At 39.0% G+C, this 17,279-nt stretch overlaps 1 protein-coding gene across 7 annotated transcripts in view; it reads right to left on the reverse strand.

Annotated features, from left to right (window-relative positions):
* Nucleotides 1-17,279, reverse strand: part of SCML2 (Scm polycomb group protein like 2) — a 101,262-nt gene that overhangs the window by 59,952 nt on the left and 24,031 nt on the right. For 6 of the 7 annotated variants that reach the window (XM_040468227.1, XM_040468230.1, XM_040468225.1 and 3 more), the window contains exons 3-6: nt 16,659-16,727; nt 9,824-9,894; nt 8,693-8,927; nt 4,745-4,833 (exon numbers count right to left, since the gene is read on the reverse strand). In XM_040468227.1, the coding sequence (XP_040324161.1) occupies nt 4,745-4,833; nt 8,693-8,927; nt 9,824-9,894; nt 16,659-16,727 (464 nt within the window). Of the gene's footprint in view, nt 1-4,744; nt 4,834-8,692; nt 8,928-9,823; nt 9,895-14,508; nt 14,604-16,658; nt 16,728-17,279 lie in introns of those variants that run through there. The other variant, XM_040468226.1, reaches the window with a different exon arrangement.

Here is a 17,279-nt window from a genome sequence, read left to right on the forward strand (position 1 = left end):
GAACTCACGGACCGCGAGATCGTGACCTGGCTGAAGTCGGACGCTTAACCGACTGCGCCACCCAGGCGCCCCATAAATATTTATTTTCTTAAAAAATCAAAGGGACTACTCTTTTTCATAAATAAATGAGAGGGTTTTATCTCAAAACAAGCTACCTCCAGATTTAGATAACTGGCAAAATAGTACCCTCTGCTGTCCACAAAAGGTAATAATATAAAGTTGCTTTATGTTTATATGTTTTAATTTTTTTTTAACTTTATGTATTTTAGGGTGGGGGCAGACAGAAAGAGAAGGAGAAAGAGAATCCCAAGCAGGCTCTGAACTGTCAGCATGAGCCTAATGCAGGGCTCAAATTCACAAATTGTGAGATGACATGAGCCAAAATCAAGAATCAGAAGCTTGACTGAGCTACCCAGGTGCCCTTTAAATGTTTTTAAAGAATACGGTTTGTCATCATCAGTTCTTGAATGACTTCCTAAACACAAAGATATAATTTGTAGGGGGACCTGGCTGGCTTGGTTGGTACAACATGTGACTCTTAATCTCAGGGTTGTGAGTTCAAGACCCACCTTGGGCACAGAGCTTATTAAAAAAAAAAAAGGGGGGCGCCTGGGTGGCGCAGTCGGTTAGGCGTCCGACTTCAGCCAGGTCACGATCTTGCGATCCGTGAGTTCGAGCCCCACGTCGGGCTCTGGGCTGATGGCTCAGAGCCTGGAGCCTGTTTCCGATTCTGTGTCTCCCTCTCTCTCTGCCCCTCCCCTGTTCATGCTCTGTCTCTCTCTGTCCCAAAAATAAATAAACGTTGAAAAAAAAAATTAAAAAAAAAAAAGATATAATTTACGAAAGCAATAGCTAAAATAAACAAGGACCCATTCTTTTTTACTGTGAGAAAAAAAAATGATTCTTTCATAGAAGGTGACTAGTAAAGAATACTCTTTTCATCTCTCTCCTATCTCTCCTTGCCTATCTACCTACAATACACTTCTCCTTAAAGGCTATTTCTTTTCATATCCCACAGACTCTAAGGCCTCCCTTTTCCTTAGCATGTACAACTATCAAACATAATATATACTTTATTTTGTATGGTTTATTATCCATCTCCCCAGCTAGAAGGCAAGCCCCATAAGGACACTTTTTACTGTCTTATTTATAGCTGTATTCCCAGAGTCTACCTCTGACCACAAACTCCTATCCTTAACTTCTACTTCCTTACTTTTAATCAACTACTTCTTTGACCTCATCAAAAATTCTAGTCCTTTAAACTTCATTTATTGATTCACAAATATTTACTAAGTGCCTACTAAATGTCAGACACTAATGAAGGCTCCAGATATACATTAAGTGGCAAAATAGACAAAAATCCCATCCTTGTGGTGCTCACCTGCTAGTAAAGAGAAAGTGAGAAACAACAATATAAGCAAAATATACTCTATGTTAGAAATGTTAAGTGCAGGGTGCCTGGGTGGCTCAGTCAGTTAAGCATCTGACTCTTGGTTTCAGCTCAGGTCATGATCTCCTGGTTTCATGAGTTCAAGCCCCAAGTGCCGAGTGGCGTGAGCACAGAGCCTGCTTGGAATTCTCTCTCTCCCTTTCTCTCTGCCCCTCCTCCACTTGCGCTGTCTCTGTCTCTCTCTCTCTCTCTCTCTCTCTCTCTCAAAATAAATAAATAAATAATTTTTTAAAAAAAGAAATGATAAGTGCTATTCAATAAAAGGAAGTATATAGCAGAGTGAGATCCAGAGAAAAATGTAAGGGAGGGTTTTGTGCAAAACTTTAAATAGGGTAATCAGAACAAACCTCAAATGGAAGGGGACAAGTGAGCAGAACCCTAAAGGTGATTATTAACCACAGTTACCTACAGGAAGAGTACTCCAGACAAAGAACAGCCAGGGCCAAGGCCCTAAAGCAGGAGAGTCCATAAGAAATCCATAAGATTTCGCTCATGTGGAATTTAAGAAACAAAACAAACGAACAAAGAAAAAAAAGACAAACAAAAAAACAGACTCTTAAACAGAGAACTGGTAGTTGCCAGAGGGGAGATGGGTGGGGAGAGGGGTTAAACAGATAAAGGGGATTAAGAATACATTTATTTTGGGGCACCTGGGTGGCTCAGTCGATTAAGCATCTGACTCTGGATTTCAGCTCAGGTCATGATCTCACTGTGAGCTCAAGCCCTGCATCTGGCTCTGTGCTGACAGTGAGAAGCCTGCTTGGAATTCTCTTTCTCTCTTCCTCCCTCCCTCCCTCCTTCTCTGCCCTTCCCCTACTTGTGCCTATTCTCTCCCTCTCTTTCAAAAAAATAAACTTTTTATTTACTTACTTTTGAGAGACAGTGGGAGTGAGCGAGGGGTAGAGAGGGAGAGAGAAAGAGTCCCACGAGGTGCAAAGAGAGAGGGAGAGTGCAGAGCCTGGAACAGGGTTTGAGCTCACCCAGAGTGGGGTTTAAACTCACAAACTGTGAGACCATGACCTGAGCCAAAGTCAGATACTTAACCCTTAAGTATACTTAAGGCCACCCAGGGGCCCCATAAATAAACCTAAAAAAGAGTACACTTATCTTTAAACTTTCTTTTTTAGAGTTTATTTATTTTTGAGAGACAGAGAGGGCGTGCACACTCAAGAGGGCATGTGAGTGGGGGAGGGGCAGAGAGAAGGAGGGCAGAGGATCCAAAGCCCACTCCGTGCTGACAGCAGAGAGCCCCATGTGGGGTTGGAACTCACAAACCATGAGATCATGACCTGAGCTGAAGTCAGACGCTTAACCCACTGAGCCACCCAGGCGCTCCAAACTATCTTTTTTTTAAGTTTATTTATTTATTTTTGAAAGACACAGAGAGAGAGCACATGTGCATTAGAATGGGGGAGGGGCACAGAGAGAGGGAGAAAGAGAATCCCATGCAGGCTCTGCGCTATCAGCGCAGAGCCAGACAAGGGCCTCAAAGTCACAAACCGTGAGACTGTGACCTGAACCAAAATCAAGAGTTGGACATTTAAAGGACTGAGACACCCAGGCACCACAAGAGTACACTTACCTTGATAATCAGCACTGAGAAATGTATAGAACTATTGAATAGTTAAAAAAAAAAAAACTACAATATTTACCATTCTTGATATGAATAATTGTTTACCTTGTTTTATTTTTCTTAAGTAGGCTCCATTTCCAGCAGGGGGCCCAAAGTGGGGCTTGAAGTCATGACCCTGAGATCAAGACTTCAGCTGAGATCAAGAATTGGGTGCTCAACTGACTGAACCACCCAGGCATCCCCTGATATGAATAATTGCAATAAAATTTGACTGAGAAAACAATCAGGACACAGGGTGAGAAAGAAATATTTTGACCCATAATTTAACTAAAAGTTGGCTTTTATTCACTGTTTCTTAACATAGTGTACTTTTTCAACATTTTCTCAAGAGCATAAACTATTTTTGGAATTTTCCCTCTTTTGTTATATAACAAATATTTCCTTATAACAAATTCTTTCTGATGACTGTTTTTAACATTCTTTTACTTCTGAAACAAATTCTCTCTTTCAAGTGGTTTTTTGGCCTATCATCATTTTCTCCAATGTCAAAGGATGACTAATACAGCAAAGTGAGGGGAAGCTCCACTTCTGAAGGCAAATAAAAAATAGCAATGAATATTTGCTTCTAGTAGAGCACTCGTTTCATATCTAAAGTCTTGAAAGAGAGTACAAATTCATTTTGACTAGTGAGTGATTATAATTAAGACTTTTTTATGACTTGCTGTTATGGATTGAATTGTGTCCCCCACCCCAGCCAAACTCATGTTTAAATCCTAACCCCCAGTACCTCAGAATGTGATTTCATTTCGAGACAGGGTCTTTAAAGAGGTAATTAAGTTAAAACGAGGTTATTAGGGTGGGACCTAATCCAAGAGGAGAGAAGTAGGACACAGACACACAGATTGTTAAAAGTCAAGGAGAGAGGCCTCAAAAGAAACCAAGTCTGCTGACATCTTGATCTCAGACTATGAACCTCCAGAGCTGTAAGAAAATAAATTTCTGTTGTTTAAGCCACTGGAATGAACTGAATGGTATCCTCCCAAATTCATAAATTTGCCCTAATACCCAAAGTCACTTTATTTAAAGACAGGGCCTTTAAGGAGGTAACAAAGGTTAACTGAGGTCCTATGGGTGGGGCCTTAATCCAACAGGACTGGTGTCCTTATAAGAGTAAGAGAAACCAGAGATACCTCCCCTTCCCCACATGCACAGAGGAGAGGCCACGTGAGGACACAGCAAAAAGGTAGCCATCTATAAGCTGAGGAAAGAGGCCTCACCAAAAACCAACCCTGATGGCCCTTTGATTTTGGACTTCTAGCTCCCAGAATTGCGAAAAATTAAATTTCTATTGTTTAAGCTACCCAGTCTGTGGGCATTTAAGTGCTCCTATCAAAACAATAAAACCACAGAGACCGAGAGAGAGAGAGAGAGAGAGAGAGAGAGAGAGAGAGACAGCACATGAGCGAGCATGCGGGCATGAGCAGGGGAAAGAGGTAGAGAGGAGAATGGAAGGATGGGAGACGGGGTGAGGGTGAGAGAGAGAGAGAGAGAAAGAGGGGGGGGGGAATCTTAACCAGGCTTCATGTTCAGCACAGAGCCCGACATGGGGCTCGATCCCACAACCCTGGGATCATGACCTGAGCCAAAATCAAGAGTCAAATGCTCAGCTGACTGAGCCACCCAGGCACCCCGATGGAAGCTTTTTATAACATCTTTCTTACCTTCTTAAACAATGTTGCAGGTGCCATTTCAGATCCATTCAGGGTTCTTAAGAGGAACATTGGCCAAGATGACACATTCATCTGGTATCCTATTTTATAAAATAAATCAGCATGAAAAAGCCTTCCTGTGATATTATAGCAAGATGGTATAAAAAATAGGTTTTGTTTAACATTCTTCTCCAGAGAATTATTTGCTTACCAAGAAACCCAGGAAATGGGCAAGAGGAGCAGATACACCCTCCAATAAGTTCTACTGTACCCCTGTACTATCTGGCAACAATGCTACAGTAGGGGTAGAAACTCTCATTTTAGAAAAGCCACTAGCTTAAGTTCACCAACATACACATAAGTACTTTAGGAATGGGCCATAATACTATGGGTGACCCAAGGCAAAACCCAGAAGAGCTTCCAGTCCCCACTAATAGCCACAAAAGCACGGCAAAGGCTGCAAAAGACTTCCAGCCTCTTTTTCCTCAGAGTCCCTGCCTCATTTTCCTTTCAAAAAAAGACAGTTTTCTGTGAAACTCAGCAAACGTACACTTAGGATGGTGCATTTCATTGTATATAAATTTCACCTCAAAATCTTAAAAAACTGCCAATAAACACTGAACTCCAGTTACTGATATGTATGCTGAAGTATTTAGGGGAAATGTACTGACATCAAATAAATGCATTTAAAAATAAGATGGATTGATGAATTGATAGAAGGACAGATTCACAAGTAAGTGATAAAGCCAGTATGGAAAATGACAATGGTAGAATCTAGGTAATGGGTATGTGGGTGTTCACTGTAAAATTCTTTCACCTTTCCTGTATTTGAAATTTTTTATACAGTATGTTAGTAAAAAAGATAGCTCTCACTTTAGCAATCTTTATACACATTAAACATGATCTTCTCTTAGGATTTGTATCAGATGCAATCAAAAGAGACTCAACAGGTGTCTTTTTTGGAGATCTCATCAATTAATGGTGGATATCACAGCATCTGCCATGTTCAACAGGGAGTAGGGAGGTCTGCTAGTTTTATTGCTTTCTGGGGGCAATCTGTTTCATGCAACACTTGCCTGCCCTGATGCCATAATTAAAGGGAACTTGGCATGCATTCCTGATGAATACGTGCATTAAGATAGGGAGGCATATGAATCACTGGCAATCACTGGCACTGGGTCCGTCAATAGGATAAAACATGCAAAAAAGTTCAGACAGAAAGTTACTCTATAATAATCCTGCACCAAAATCTCCTTAATTGACCAGGGAAAATAATTGTTGTTGAGAAAATAATTGTTGTTAGGAAAAAAAATGGGGAAAGGGGAGATTTATTATATACTCCTTTATAATAAATCAGTATTATTAGCGATATCTAATAAATAATCATCCACAACATGGATTTGCCACATTATGGTTAGAATATTGCATAACAGTTGTTCTCTGGTCCTTATGCCTTTTTCTTAACCCCCATATTATCCTCTTCTATCATGCAATCATTATCATCACCATCACCTTAACTTGACATTTTTCTTAATTCTTCAATTGCCTAAAGTCAAACATAGATTAAAAGGACAAAAATAGATGAAAGTGCATATAAAAATTCAAACACAGGGGCTCCTGGGTTGCTCAGTCAGTTAAACATCCAACTCTTAGTTTTGGCTCAGGTCATGATTTCATGGTTCTTGAGTTCGAGGCCCTCATCGGGGTCTGAGCTAGCCGTGCGGAACCTGCTTGGGATTCTCTCTCTCTCCCTTTCTCTCTGTCACTACACTGCTTGTGTGTGCTCTCTCTCTCTCAAAATAAACCTAAAAATAAATACATACATACATAAAATAAAAATTCAAACACAGATAAAACTATAATGTTAGTAAGTCTAGGCAGGGGTACCTTTGGGAATGGGAGGTTTATAACTGGAGATCAGGAGGAGTGGGGTTTCTGGGGTGCTGATAATGTTCTGTTTCTTGATTTGAGTGATGGTTATACATAGATGTGTTCATTTATAAGCTGTACGCTTATGATGTGTATACTCTTCTGTTTGTATGCTAAAACTTTAAAAATTCTTTTAAATAATAACCTTTAAGGTTTAAATAATCTTTAAAAGAAGAAAACCAAGTAAATTGCATTATATTAAAATGGAAACTAAACTATTAAAAAACACCTAATGAGCAGACTGGCAAAACTTGTGTGTTTTTAACATGTACTACCAAAATATCTATTAATCAGCATGTACTACTATGTACTTGATATTTTTAATTAATAAAAATAAACTCTTAAAGTAATTTGAAAAAGGAATGATCATAAATCTGGCTATGTGTTTGAAATGCTGACAATCACAATAGCTGTGCTTCCTTTAAATACAAAAACCTATTACCATTTGTAAACAGAAATCAAATCCCAGCAGGGAAGCACTAAGCCTCAGATTTACACTTCTATCTGTTATAGAATTCTGTATGATTTAAGAGAGAAGAGTAAGCAAAAAACATAAGTGATATGAAGAAAGAAGGCAAAAAGCAGAAAACACACACACACACACCCTAAACCACCCTCTTGGAAGAACACATCTCTAATTAGTTTTTTTTAAACATTTTAAACCAAATTAGGAATGATTAACAACTAGAGCAAGGAAAGTATAAAAATATATTGCTAAAAAAAGTGGTTATTTTTTTTCTAAAGATTTAAAATCATCTCTATACCTAACGTGGGGCTCAAACTCACAAACCCCAGGTCAAGAGTCTCATGCTCTTCCGACTGAGCTAGCCAGGCACCCCAAGAGCGGTTATTATTAATATCTTAAATTTTGGGTTCTCAGGGAATTTTTAACTAGTAGGAGACCAAAAAAAATCCATCTCCTCATTTTCCTTTACAACAGAGAATTTTCATTTTCAGCATTGTAAAGAAGAAACAAAAACCAATATCCACCATTCACTCACAGATAGCAGAATAAAGGAAATCATTTATTTTCTACAGAATATCAGAGTACATCTAAATATTAAGAGTGAACTATTTTGCCCCAAATTGGAGTCACCTACTTTTTACCTTTTAAAAACTCAAACTTGACAGCTTTTTAAAACCTTTGCTTCTAAAGTTCCAACAATCTCCTCCTTTTCAAAGTCCTAAAGACCCTTACTCCTCTCACTATGATTTCCTCCCATTGTAGATATAATGAAATTTTCAAAGTTGAAACTGGAGTCTGGATGTGGAATCATACTCTTCCCCTGTGCTCATCCCCATGGTTAAAATACTAAATGGCTCAGTGGACAATAATAAGGAAAGAATAACTTGTAACAAATGCTACAAACTTCTCCCCCAGAAGGGTTTCTGAATCTGCATGTGTAACCTAGTAGTGCTGTTTCTCACATTTCAAGTTTGAAGACAGCATATGTATTGCCCTGGAGTGGGGAACCTTCAGCATACATATATATGCCACATGTGTATTTAAGTGAAACTCTGTAACATAGGCTACAGAGTTCCTCTCTCATACATTCTCCACAGGAACCACCTGACAATCTATTTGCAAAAATCCCTAGAAGAGATTTCTAAAAGGCCACTTCAGGGGCACCTGGCTGACTCAGTCAGTAGAGCAGGGAACACTTGATCCTGGGGTTATGAGTTCGAGCCCCACGATCAATGTAGAGATTTCTTAAAAATAAAATCTTGGGGCTCTTGAGTGGCTCAGTCAGTTGACGATCCTACTCTTGGTTTTGGCTCAGGTCATTGTCTCATGGTTCCTGGGCTTGAGCCCCACACTGGGGTCCACACTGATAGTGTAGGGCCTGCTTGGGGTTCTCACTCTCCCTCTCTCTGTCTTCCCCTGCTCGTGTCCACACACTCTCTCTCAAAATAAATAAATAAACTTTAAAAAATAAAATAAAATCTTTAAAAAATAAGGCCACTTAAAACTATTTCTACTGAATGTTACATTAGTAAGAATATGCTATTTTAAAAACTGTTTATTCTTACCCAGTGGAGGCTGAAGTAAGTCCCCTTCCTTTTCACATGTCCCAATAGGCTGTATGTCTGGAGAATCAACAAGCCTCCAAAAATCATTTCTGTTGTCACTACCATCCAGTCTTAAACGTAGCCTGGCACCAGTAATTCCGACGACCGTGGCTACACATATTGAAGTCATATTGCGAGGGTCATGGGCTTCCAATTTCATGCCAACTTTGAATTCATTAGCTGGTGGAACCTTAGACTGCATACATATATATGATATATTACATCCGTGCATATGCACACGTGCACGCACGCACAAGCGCACACGCGCACGCGCGCGCACACACACACACACACACAGTTTTGTTAAAATGTATCAACTGTAAGAAAAACAAATGGTCAGTTATGTTACCACAATACTCAATAAATGTTTTAAGTACCAGTCATAGCAGATGGTAAGCAAAAGAACTATAAGGGTCAAGGAAAAGATCTCCAAATCCTCTCCTTGGCTTGACATGAAGCATAAAAACCCTGCTCATTGCTGGTCTTATTCCTCTGCCCACTTCCAGGCAATTCAAATACACCCTCTAAAAGGTACCCTGAGAGGCTTTCTAAAATAAGAATCTGATTAGGCCATTCCCCTTGAAATAAACCAACTGGCAGCTCACCCCTGCTTAAGTGCAAGTCCTCAGTACAGTTTAAAAGCCCCCACACCTTTAACCTTATTTCTACACTATCACCTCTACCCACTTTGTGCTCCAGCCACCCATGCCATCCCTCAACACTCAGGTTCTTTTACACACATGTGCCTTTGCTTTGGATGTTCTCTCTACCTGGAATATCTCTGCCCTCATTCCAACCATCTCAGATACCATCTCTTCTGTGAGCACTCGCAGTACAGTTATCATATTTTCATAATTAACTTTTTACATGTCTGTCTCCCCCTCTGGATGGACAGTCATAAGGGCTTAGTATACCTGACATAGAGTAACTTCTTAATGAACAAATGCAAAGATACCATCTGCCCCTTAAGTGGCACTACCACAATCCCCGTTAACCTCTTCGCACTCCTAGAATCTAACAATCGCACAAACATCCTTCAGCAAATTAACAGTTCACATTAATATATACAACTTCTACAGAATTTGGGCATACCTGTCTGAAGCACTCTGAAGGAGCACCCAAAGATCCAGTCTCTTTCAAGTAATTTTCCCAGTGGAACTCATCTGGGGGGAAAAACGCATGAAATAGGTTTTTTAGTATATATAATATGTATACTAACTTTCAGGAGTAAAATGGACTTTAGTTCCATATCTCTTTTATTTGTTTAAGCTTATATATTTGACAAGTATGAGCAAGGTAGGGGCAGAGAGAGAGGGAGAGAGAGAATCCCAACCAGGCTCTGCACTCAGCACAGAGCCTGACACGAGGCTTGATTCCACAAAACACAAGATCGTGACCTGAGCCGAAACCAAGAATCGGTGACTTAACCCACTGAGCCCACCCCTCCATCTCTCTTTTAAAAAAGACTTCCTAGGGCGCCTGGGTGGCTCAGTCGGTTGGGCGTCCAACTTCAGCTCAGGTCATGATCTCGCGGTCCGTGAGTTCGAGCCCCACATCGGGCTCTGTGCTGACAGCTCAGAGCCTAGAGCCTGTTTCAGATTCTGTGTCTCCCTCTCTCTCTGACCTTCCCCCGTTCATGCTCTGTCTCTGTCTCAAAAATGAATACACGTTAAAAAAAAAAAGACTTCCTATACAAAAATACAGATTCGAAGGGTACATGCACCCCAGCGTTTATAGCAGCATTATTAACATTAACCAAACTAGGGTGAGAGCTCAAATGTCCATCAACTGATGAATGGATCATTAAGATGTGGTATGTATATATATCAAAAAGAATGAAATCTTACCATCTGCAATGATGTGGGTGGAACTAAGAGAAATAAGTCAATCAGAGAAAGACAAATACCATATGATTTCACGCATATGTGGAACGTAAGAAACAAAACAGATGAACATATGGGGGAACAGGAGAGGGAAACAAACCACAAGAGACTTTTTAAACACATTTTTATAACATTTATTGTTGAGAGAGCACAAGCAAAGGAGGGACAGAGAGAGAGGGAGACACAGAATCCAAAGCAGGCTCTAGGCTCTGAGCTGTCAGCACAGAGCCCGACTCAAGGCTCGAACCCACGAACTGTGAGATTATGACCTGAGCCGAAGTCCAGTCGCTTAACCAAATGAGCCACCCAGGTGCCCCAAGAGACTCTTAATGATAGAGAACAAACTATGGGTTTGTGGGTTTGTGGGAAAGTGGGTAGGAAATGGGTTAGATGGGTACTAAGGAGGGCACTTGTTTGTGACGAGCATGGGTGTTCTACGTAAGTATGTAAGTGATGAATCATTGAATTCTATCCTGAAACCAATATTGCACTGTATGTTAACTAATATTTAAATTAAAAAAAAAAAAGGTGGGAAAGACTTCCTAGCGGCGCCTGGGTGGCTCCATCGGTTGAGTGTCTGAATCTAGATTTCGGCTGAAGTCATGATCCCAGGGTCATGGGATCAAGCCCTGCATTGGGCTCTACACTGTGCATGGAGCCTGCTTAAGATTCATTCATTCATTCATTCATTCATTCATTCATTCTCTCTCTCTCCCCACCCCCCCAAAATAAAAAAAAAATTTAAAAGACTTCCTACAGAACATATTCAAATTTCCTGATCTACATTTAATTACCAGCACAGAAATGAAAGAGACAACTTTCTGATAATACTGGTTCTGATACAAATTACACTCAAGATCTTCTCAATGTCACGAGAAATTAGCACAGTGATTCTAACAATGTGGACTCTAAGAACAAAATGATTTTTTATAGAGTAACAGCAAATTCTTCTCATCTGTCTCTAATATAAATTTACTCAAGACATGTGTTTACTCAAGACCATTTCATCCCATTAATGTGAAGGCACTTTTTTATTTTTTCATGGAGAACTAAAGGTGTTTAGGTATGTGGTCTAACAGAATCTTACCCCTGCAATGCTTTATGGAAAGAGAAAAAATCTGAGAATCAGAGTTGTTTCTCAATTGACTATTAGATCTCCATACAGGATGTTAAGAATATGGTGGCAGAGGGGCACCTGGGTAGCTCAGTCAGTTAAGCTCCAACTTTGGCTCAGGTCAGGTTGTGGGTTCGAGCCCACACTGGGTTCTCTGCTGTCAGCACAGAGCCTGCTTTGGATTCTCTATCCTCTCTCTGCCTCTCCCCCACTCACATTCTCTCTCAAAAATAAATAAACATTAGAAATAAAAGAATACAGTGGCAGAATAAAGCAATAAACCAGTCATCAGTACAGTCACGGATATGAATTATTTTAATGATCTACATTTTCTACAAACCCTTGCTGTCCTTCTCTCATTCAGTCTTCATGATATACTACAATGGTATTGAGGAAAGTCAGAAAGCAATGTACTTTGCCTGACTTGAACACTGCAATTCACTGTTCCAGTTAAGACTACCAAGACACTAAGAAAAAGACTTAACAGCAGTATTAAAGGTACTTTTAATTCATACCAAGTTTAATTCTCATCAACCACCTATACTCTTGTTTAACTTCCTCACTATAAAAATATTGGGTTTGGGGCACCTGGGTGGCACAGTTGGTTAAGCATCTGACTCTTGATTTCAGCTCAGGTCATGACCTCACAATTCGTGAGATCAAGCCCCGAGTTAGGCTCTGTGCTTGGGATTCTTTCTCTCCCACTGTCTCTCTGCCTCTCCACTGTTCTTGCGTGTGCTTCCCCCCCCCCAAAATAAATAAACAAACATTAAAAAATATATACTGGGTTTGACAGTTTCCCTTCTTGGGGAAATCTGCATGACAAGCCTCTTATATATCCTTTGACCTTTGAAGGGTATAATGTTTACACACACACACACACACACACACACACACACACACACACACACACACACAAATGGAATGCTGATAAATCAGCAACCAGCTTTCCAAAATAAACAAATAAAAAGCCTAACTGATAATATTTCCAGATTTCTATGGTATAAATACTACTACCATGGCTGATTGCAAGGTACCAAGGTCAAGTCAACAACTATGAAGTTGGGAAGACATGTGCACAAGTGACCCTCTCCCAACCTGATGTGAGCCAGCATCAGCATACCACTGTTATGTGTGTGTATGCATTTATATGCATATGTATACATATTATATATGGCATTAAGCATGTCAGACATAACATTGTACACCCTGCTTTTTTTAACCATAAATTTAAGAGACTGCTCCATTAAAAGAAAAAAATACTGGGATTAACTCCACTTCTAAATGATATGAAGCTAGCACTACCACAGTGCTGAATGGCATGTGGCAAAATGTCAAGAATATGGGCTCAGCAGTCAAACCTGCCTTTTTCTAGTTTGGTTCTGCTTCTTAAAACCTTTGTGACCTGATCAAGTCATTTCACTTTCTCAGCCTCAGTTCCTTATCATCTACCAAATGAGGAAAAGTAATACATATGGTACAAGGTATTTTGAGAATTAAGTGACACAGCATACATGGAAGTCACTCAATAAAAGGTATGATTATTCTAAAACTAAATGTCATAGCTGTGCCAAATTTATTAATACTGGATAGCTTTGTCAAACGTAAAAACTGAGGGGTGCCTGGCTAGCTCAGCCATAGAGTGTGGGACTCTTGATCTCAGGGTCATGAGTTGAAGCCCCGTGTTGGATGTGGAGCCTACTTAAAATAAAAAAAATTTTAATATATTAGGGGCACCTGGGAGGCTCAGTCTGTTAAGCATCCAACTTCGGCTCAGGTCATGATCTCGCGGTTCATGAGTTTGAGCCCCGTGTCGGGTTCTGCACTGCCAGTGTGGAGCTTGCTTGGGATTCTCTCTCTCCCTCTCTCTCTGGTCCTGTCCCGCTCATGCTCCCTCTCTCTCTCAAAATAAACTTTAAAATATATATATATTTTAGAATTTGTATTTATATTATGTATAAATTTATATATATAAAACATATATATACAAAATATATAATGTGTATGTATATATATGTATATATGTGTGTATATATAGAAATATAAATATAAATATATATATGATTTATATATATGATTTATATATATATATGATTTATATTTATATATATATATATATATATATACTGACCAGGATATTTCAGTGACCTCCTAACTACTAACCTGACAATAAGGAGACCCAAGGTTCTAAATGAAGTTCTACCACCATATGATCTTAGAGAGCATTTTAAAAAAAGAACAAAACACAACACGAATGGAGAGAAAAATCTGACTATGGATTAAAGAGCCAACATCCCAGAAAGAAAGGAAAGGAAGTTGAAAATAATGACTGGGAAACTAAAATCATTTCACAATTACATCTCAAATAAACCAGCTACACTTGTAAAAATTTTCAATGACAGTGGAAAATATTTAATTTATCTAACACAAGTTTTTATTCTATCACCATTAATGTCTGAATGGGCTATAATTTAAGCTAGCAAATCCTTTATACCAGTACACTGTAATATGACCATTTTCTCTCACTTCTATCATAGTGCTAGCTAATGACCCTATGTAGTACTTAACCATTGGAGCCTTAACTTTTTTCCTTCATTCATAAGGCAAAATTTTCAGTTCCCAAAACCGTTCAATTTGGCTACCCATGTGCTGAGACCCTACCAATAACACAGGGGGAAACACACACAGACCAACAGGATTTACTTAAATTTAAATATGACACATCCACAATAATACCACAGCTAGAATTCCTGACCAAGAGCCAAAATAGAAAGTCTTACCCAAACCTGAGGTCCCAGTCGGCCTCTGCATCTTATCCTCATGGACAGACTGGGGCAGGGGGATGTTATTCTCTCTCAGAAAAGAAGCCTGGCAACTGACAGGTTTGTTCGTGAGACAGGTGTATACACATAACCTCATGGTCTGATTGTTATTAACACATGTCCATGGTCCTTGTTTGACTTGTACTCTAATCTAGTCCATACATTAGCCCAAACACCTTTTGGCAAACTGAAAATAATCTATATGAGCCCCCTTGGTCTTCTCCAGAGTAAATCAGAATTCTGATGTCTCTCATCAGTACTAGGCTTGAGTTTAGAGGGTATGTAAATAAAGAAGATGAGAAAAATATCCAGAGCTGGAAGCTTCTTGGCTGAATGATCAGCAGCTACTAATGCATGGCAATTATCACACCTGTAACTGGGCATTTGTTTAATGTCAATCTTGCCCCCTAAGCTCAAAGAAGGCAGGAATCATGTTTGTCTTATTCTTCACTGGTTTCTCATACAAAGTTGCCAGTATGTGCGAGGCACTGTCCTAGGTACAGTGGACACAGCAATTAATAAAAAAAAAAGCAAAAGTCCTGACTCTCTTGGAGTTTACCTTCTAACAATCACAGATTTCTAAGATGAAACGTTAGGGTCAGAGCCCTGAGCAATACCTGCAGATGTCTGTCAGTTTCATTAAGTAATCTCATTTTTTTTTTCAATCAACAGTTTGAGAATTTTGAAGTTACTAGTTTCAATCTTTAAGAACATATTTTTTAAATTTATTTCTATGAAATGTCCAGAATAGCAAATCTATAGAGACAGGAAATACATAAGTGGTTGCCTAGAGATAAGGCAGGGGAGAAGCACTGGGGAAAAATGGGGAGTGACTGCTAACTGGGTATGGGATTTCTATTTAGGATGATGAAAATGTTCTAAAATTGATTGTGGTGATGATTGCACAAGTCTGTGAATATATCAAGAGCTAATGAATTGTATACTTTAAATGGGTGAATTCTATGGTATGTAAATTGTATCTCAATAAAAATGTTATATTAAAAAAATAAAACAGATGGAGAGGAATTTGTAGGGATTAAGGAAGAATATTCTAACCTAATAGCCTCCCTTTCCTTGGAGGGTTTTGGAGGTTGGAGGGAATTGCTGAAAAACAAATGAGGCCAATGGAAAAGGAAGCTAAGGAAGCACTGGGAGCCCAGCTACAGTGAGAAAAAATTATCCCATGGGGATTACCTTTATAGACAATCTTCCTGTAGGAACAGAAAGTCACAGGTGAACTACCCCGAGAGTGGGGCTGGCAGGACAGGACAAAAGAAAAACAAGGGGCAATGTTTACCTGGAAATCTCTGATAAACACAGTCAGTTTGTTAGAGTATTTTTTCAATTCAGCCTTTTATGTGCATGTGACTAATTTTTTCATTTTCCTTAATAGCAGGTACAATGGGTCAGATTCTATCTCCTGAGTCTCTAATGCAGTGCTATACACATGCTGTTCACAATAAAGAACTTAAAACATGAATTAATAACTCCAGGTTAATAAATAAACATTTACTGATCATTTTACTGCATGCCTAGGCATTATATTAGGTGCTTTACATTCATTTCCTTTATTTAATTCCAATAGTCCTATGAATTAAGTAGTATTATCCCCCTGCTACAGAGAAGACAAAAGAGACTAATAACATTGAGTAATTTGCCCAAGGTCACAAGGCCAGTAAAGAATGAGGCCAGGATTCTAGAACAGATCTGTCAGACCTCCCAATGCCTAAGCTTTTATCCAATGAACTGTCTTTTGACCATAAAAAAAAGGATTTTCATATTGACTCTAATATTAGAAGAATTTTTATTAATAAACAGATTATTTCTAATTGGTAATAAATGGTAATTATTAACTATGCACCATTAATTTGGCAAAATGTGCATTGAAATACATGGTTTTTTTTACTTTAATCCCATACCAATATCTCTAAAATAAAACCAAAGTAAAATTTTCAAAATAAATGCTATTGTTTTACTTTTCCCATTGCTTAGGTTTTATATTTACAGGAGTTTACCATACATGTATACTATACCAAAAGCATTAAGAGTTCATATCAACACTGAATGAGGAAGAAAAATACATTGTACTGAAATACTTTAAAACCTACCACTCTGCACAGAAGGTGTGCCTGAGTCAGGCACTTTCTCTTGATTCTCCTTCTTGTCATCCATTGGATCTAAAAAAAGAAAGAAAATAGTGAGCAATATGGAAGGCCATAGGAAAAGTCTGAAAGAGTTCTTAGAAAACCTGTAAATGAGGGGCACCTGGGTGACTCATTCGGTTAAGCATCTGAATTCAGCTCAAGTCATGATCTCAGTTTGTGGGTTCGGGCCCCACATCACACTCTGCGATGGCAGTATGGAGCCTGCTTGGGATTCTCTCTCTCCCTCTCTCTCTGCCCCTCCCCCTGCTCATTCTCTCTCTCTCTCTCTCTCTCTCTCTCTCTGATAAATAAACTTAAAAAAAAAAAAAAGAAAACCTATAAACTGAAACTATTTTCTAATAGGAGCCCATTTAAATTTTTGCATATTTCCTGCATAGGACTTCACTAACATACCATGTATCTTAAAATTTGCTCATTTATTTTGTTTGTTATATGTCTCACTCCACTCATGTAAGCTCCAAAAGTGCAGGGATCTATTTATTTTATTTTGTTTCTTTTGTTCACTGCTGTATCCTCAGTGCCTAGATTAGGACCTGGCATGCAGAACATCATTAAGCATTTGTT

The sequence above is a fragment of the Herpailurus yagouaroundi genome, unplaced genomic scaffold, assembly GCF_014898765.1.
Source record: "Herpailurus yagouaroundi ecotype Mexico unplaced genomic scaffold, PumYag 67690, whole genome shotgun sequence".
NCBI classification, from domain to species: domain Eukaryota; kingdom Metazoa; phylum Chordata; class Mammalia; order Carnivora; family Felidae; genus Herpailurus; species Herpailurus yagouaroundi.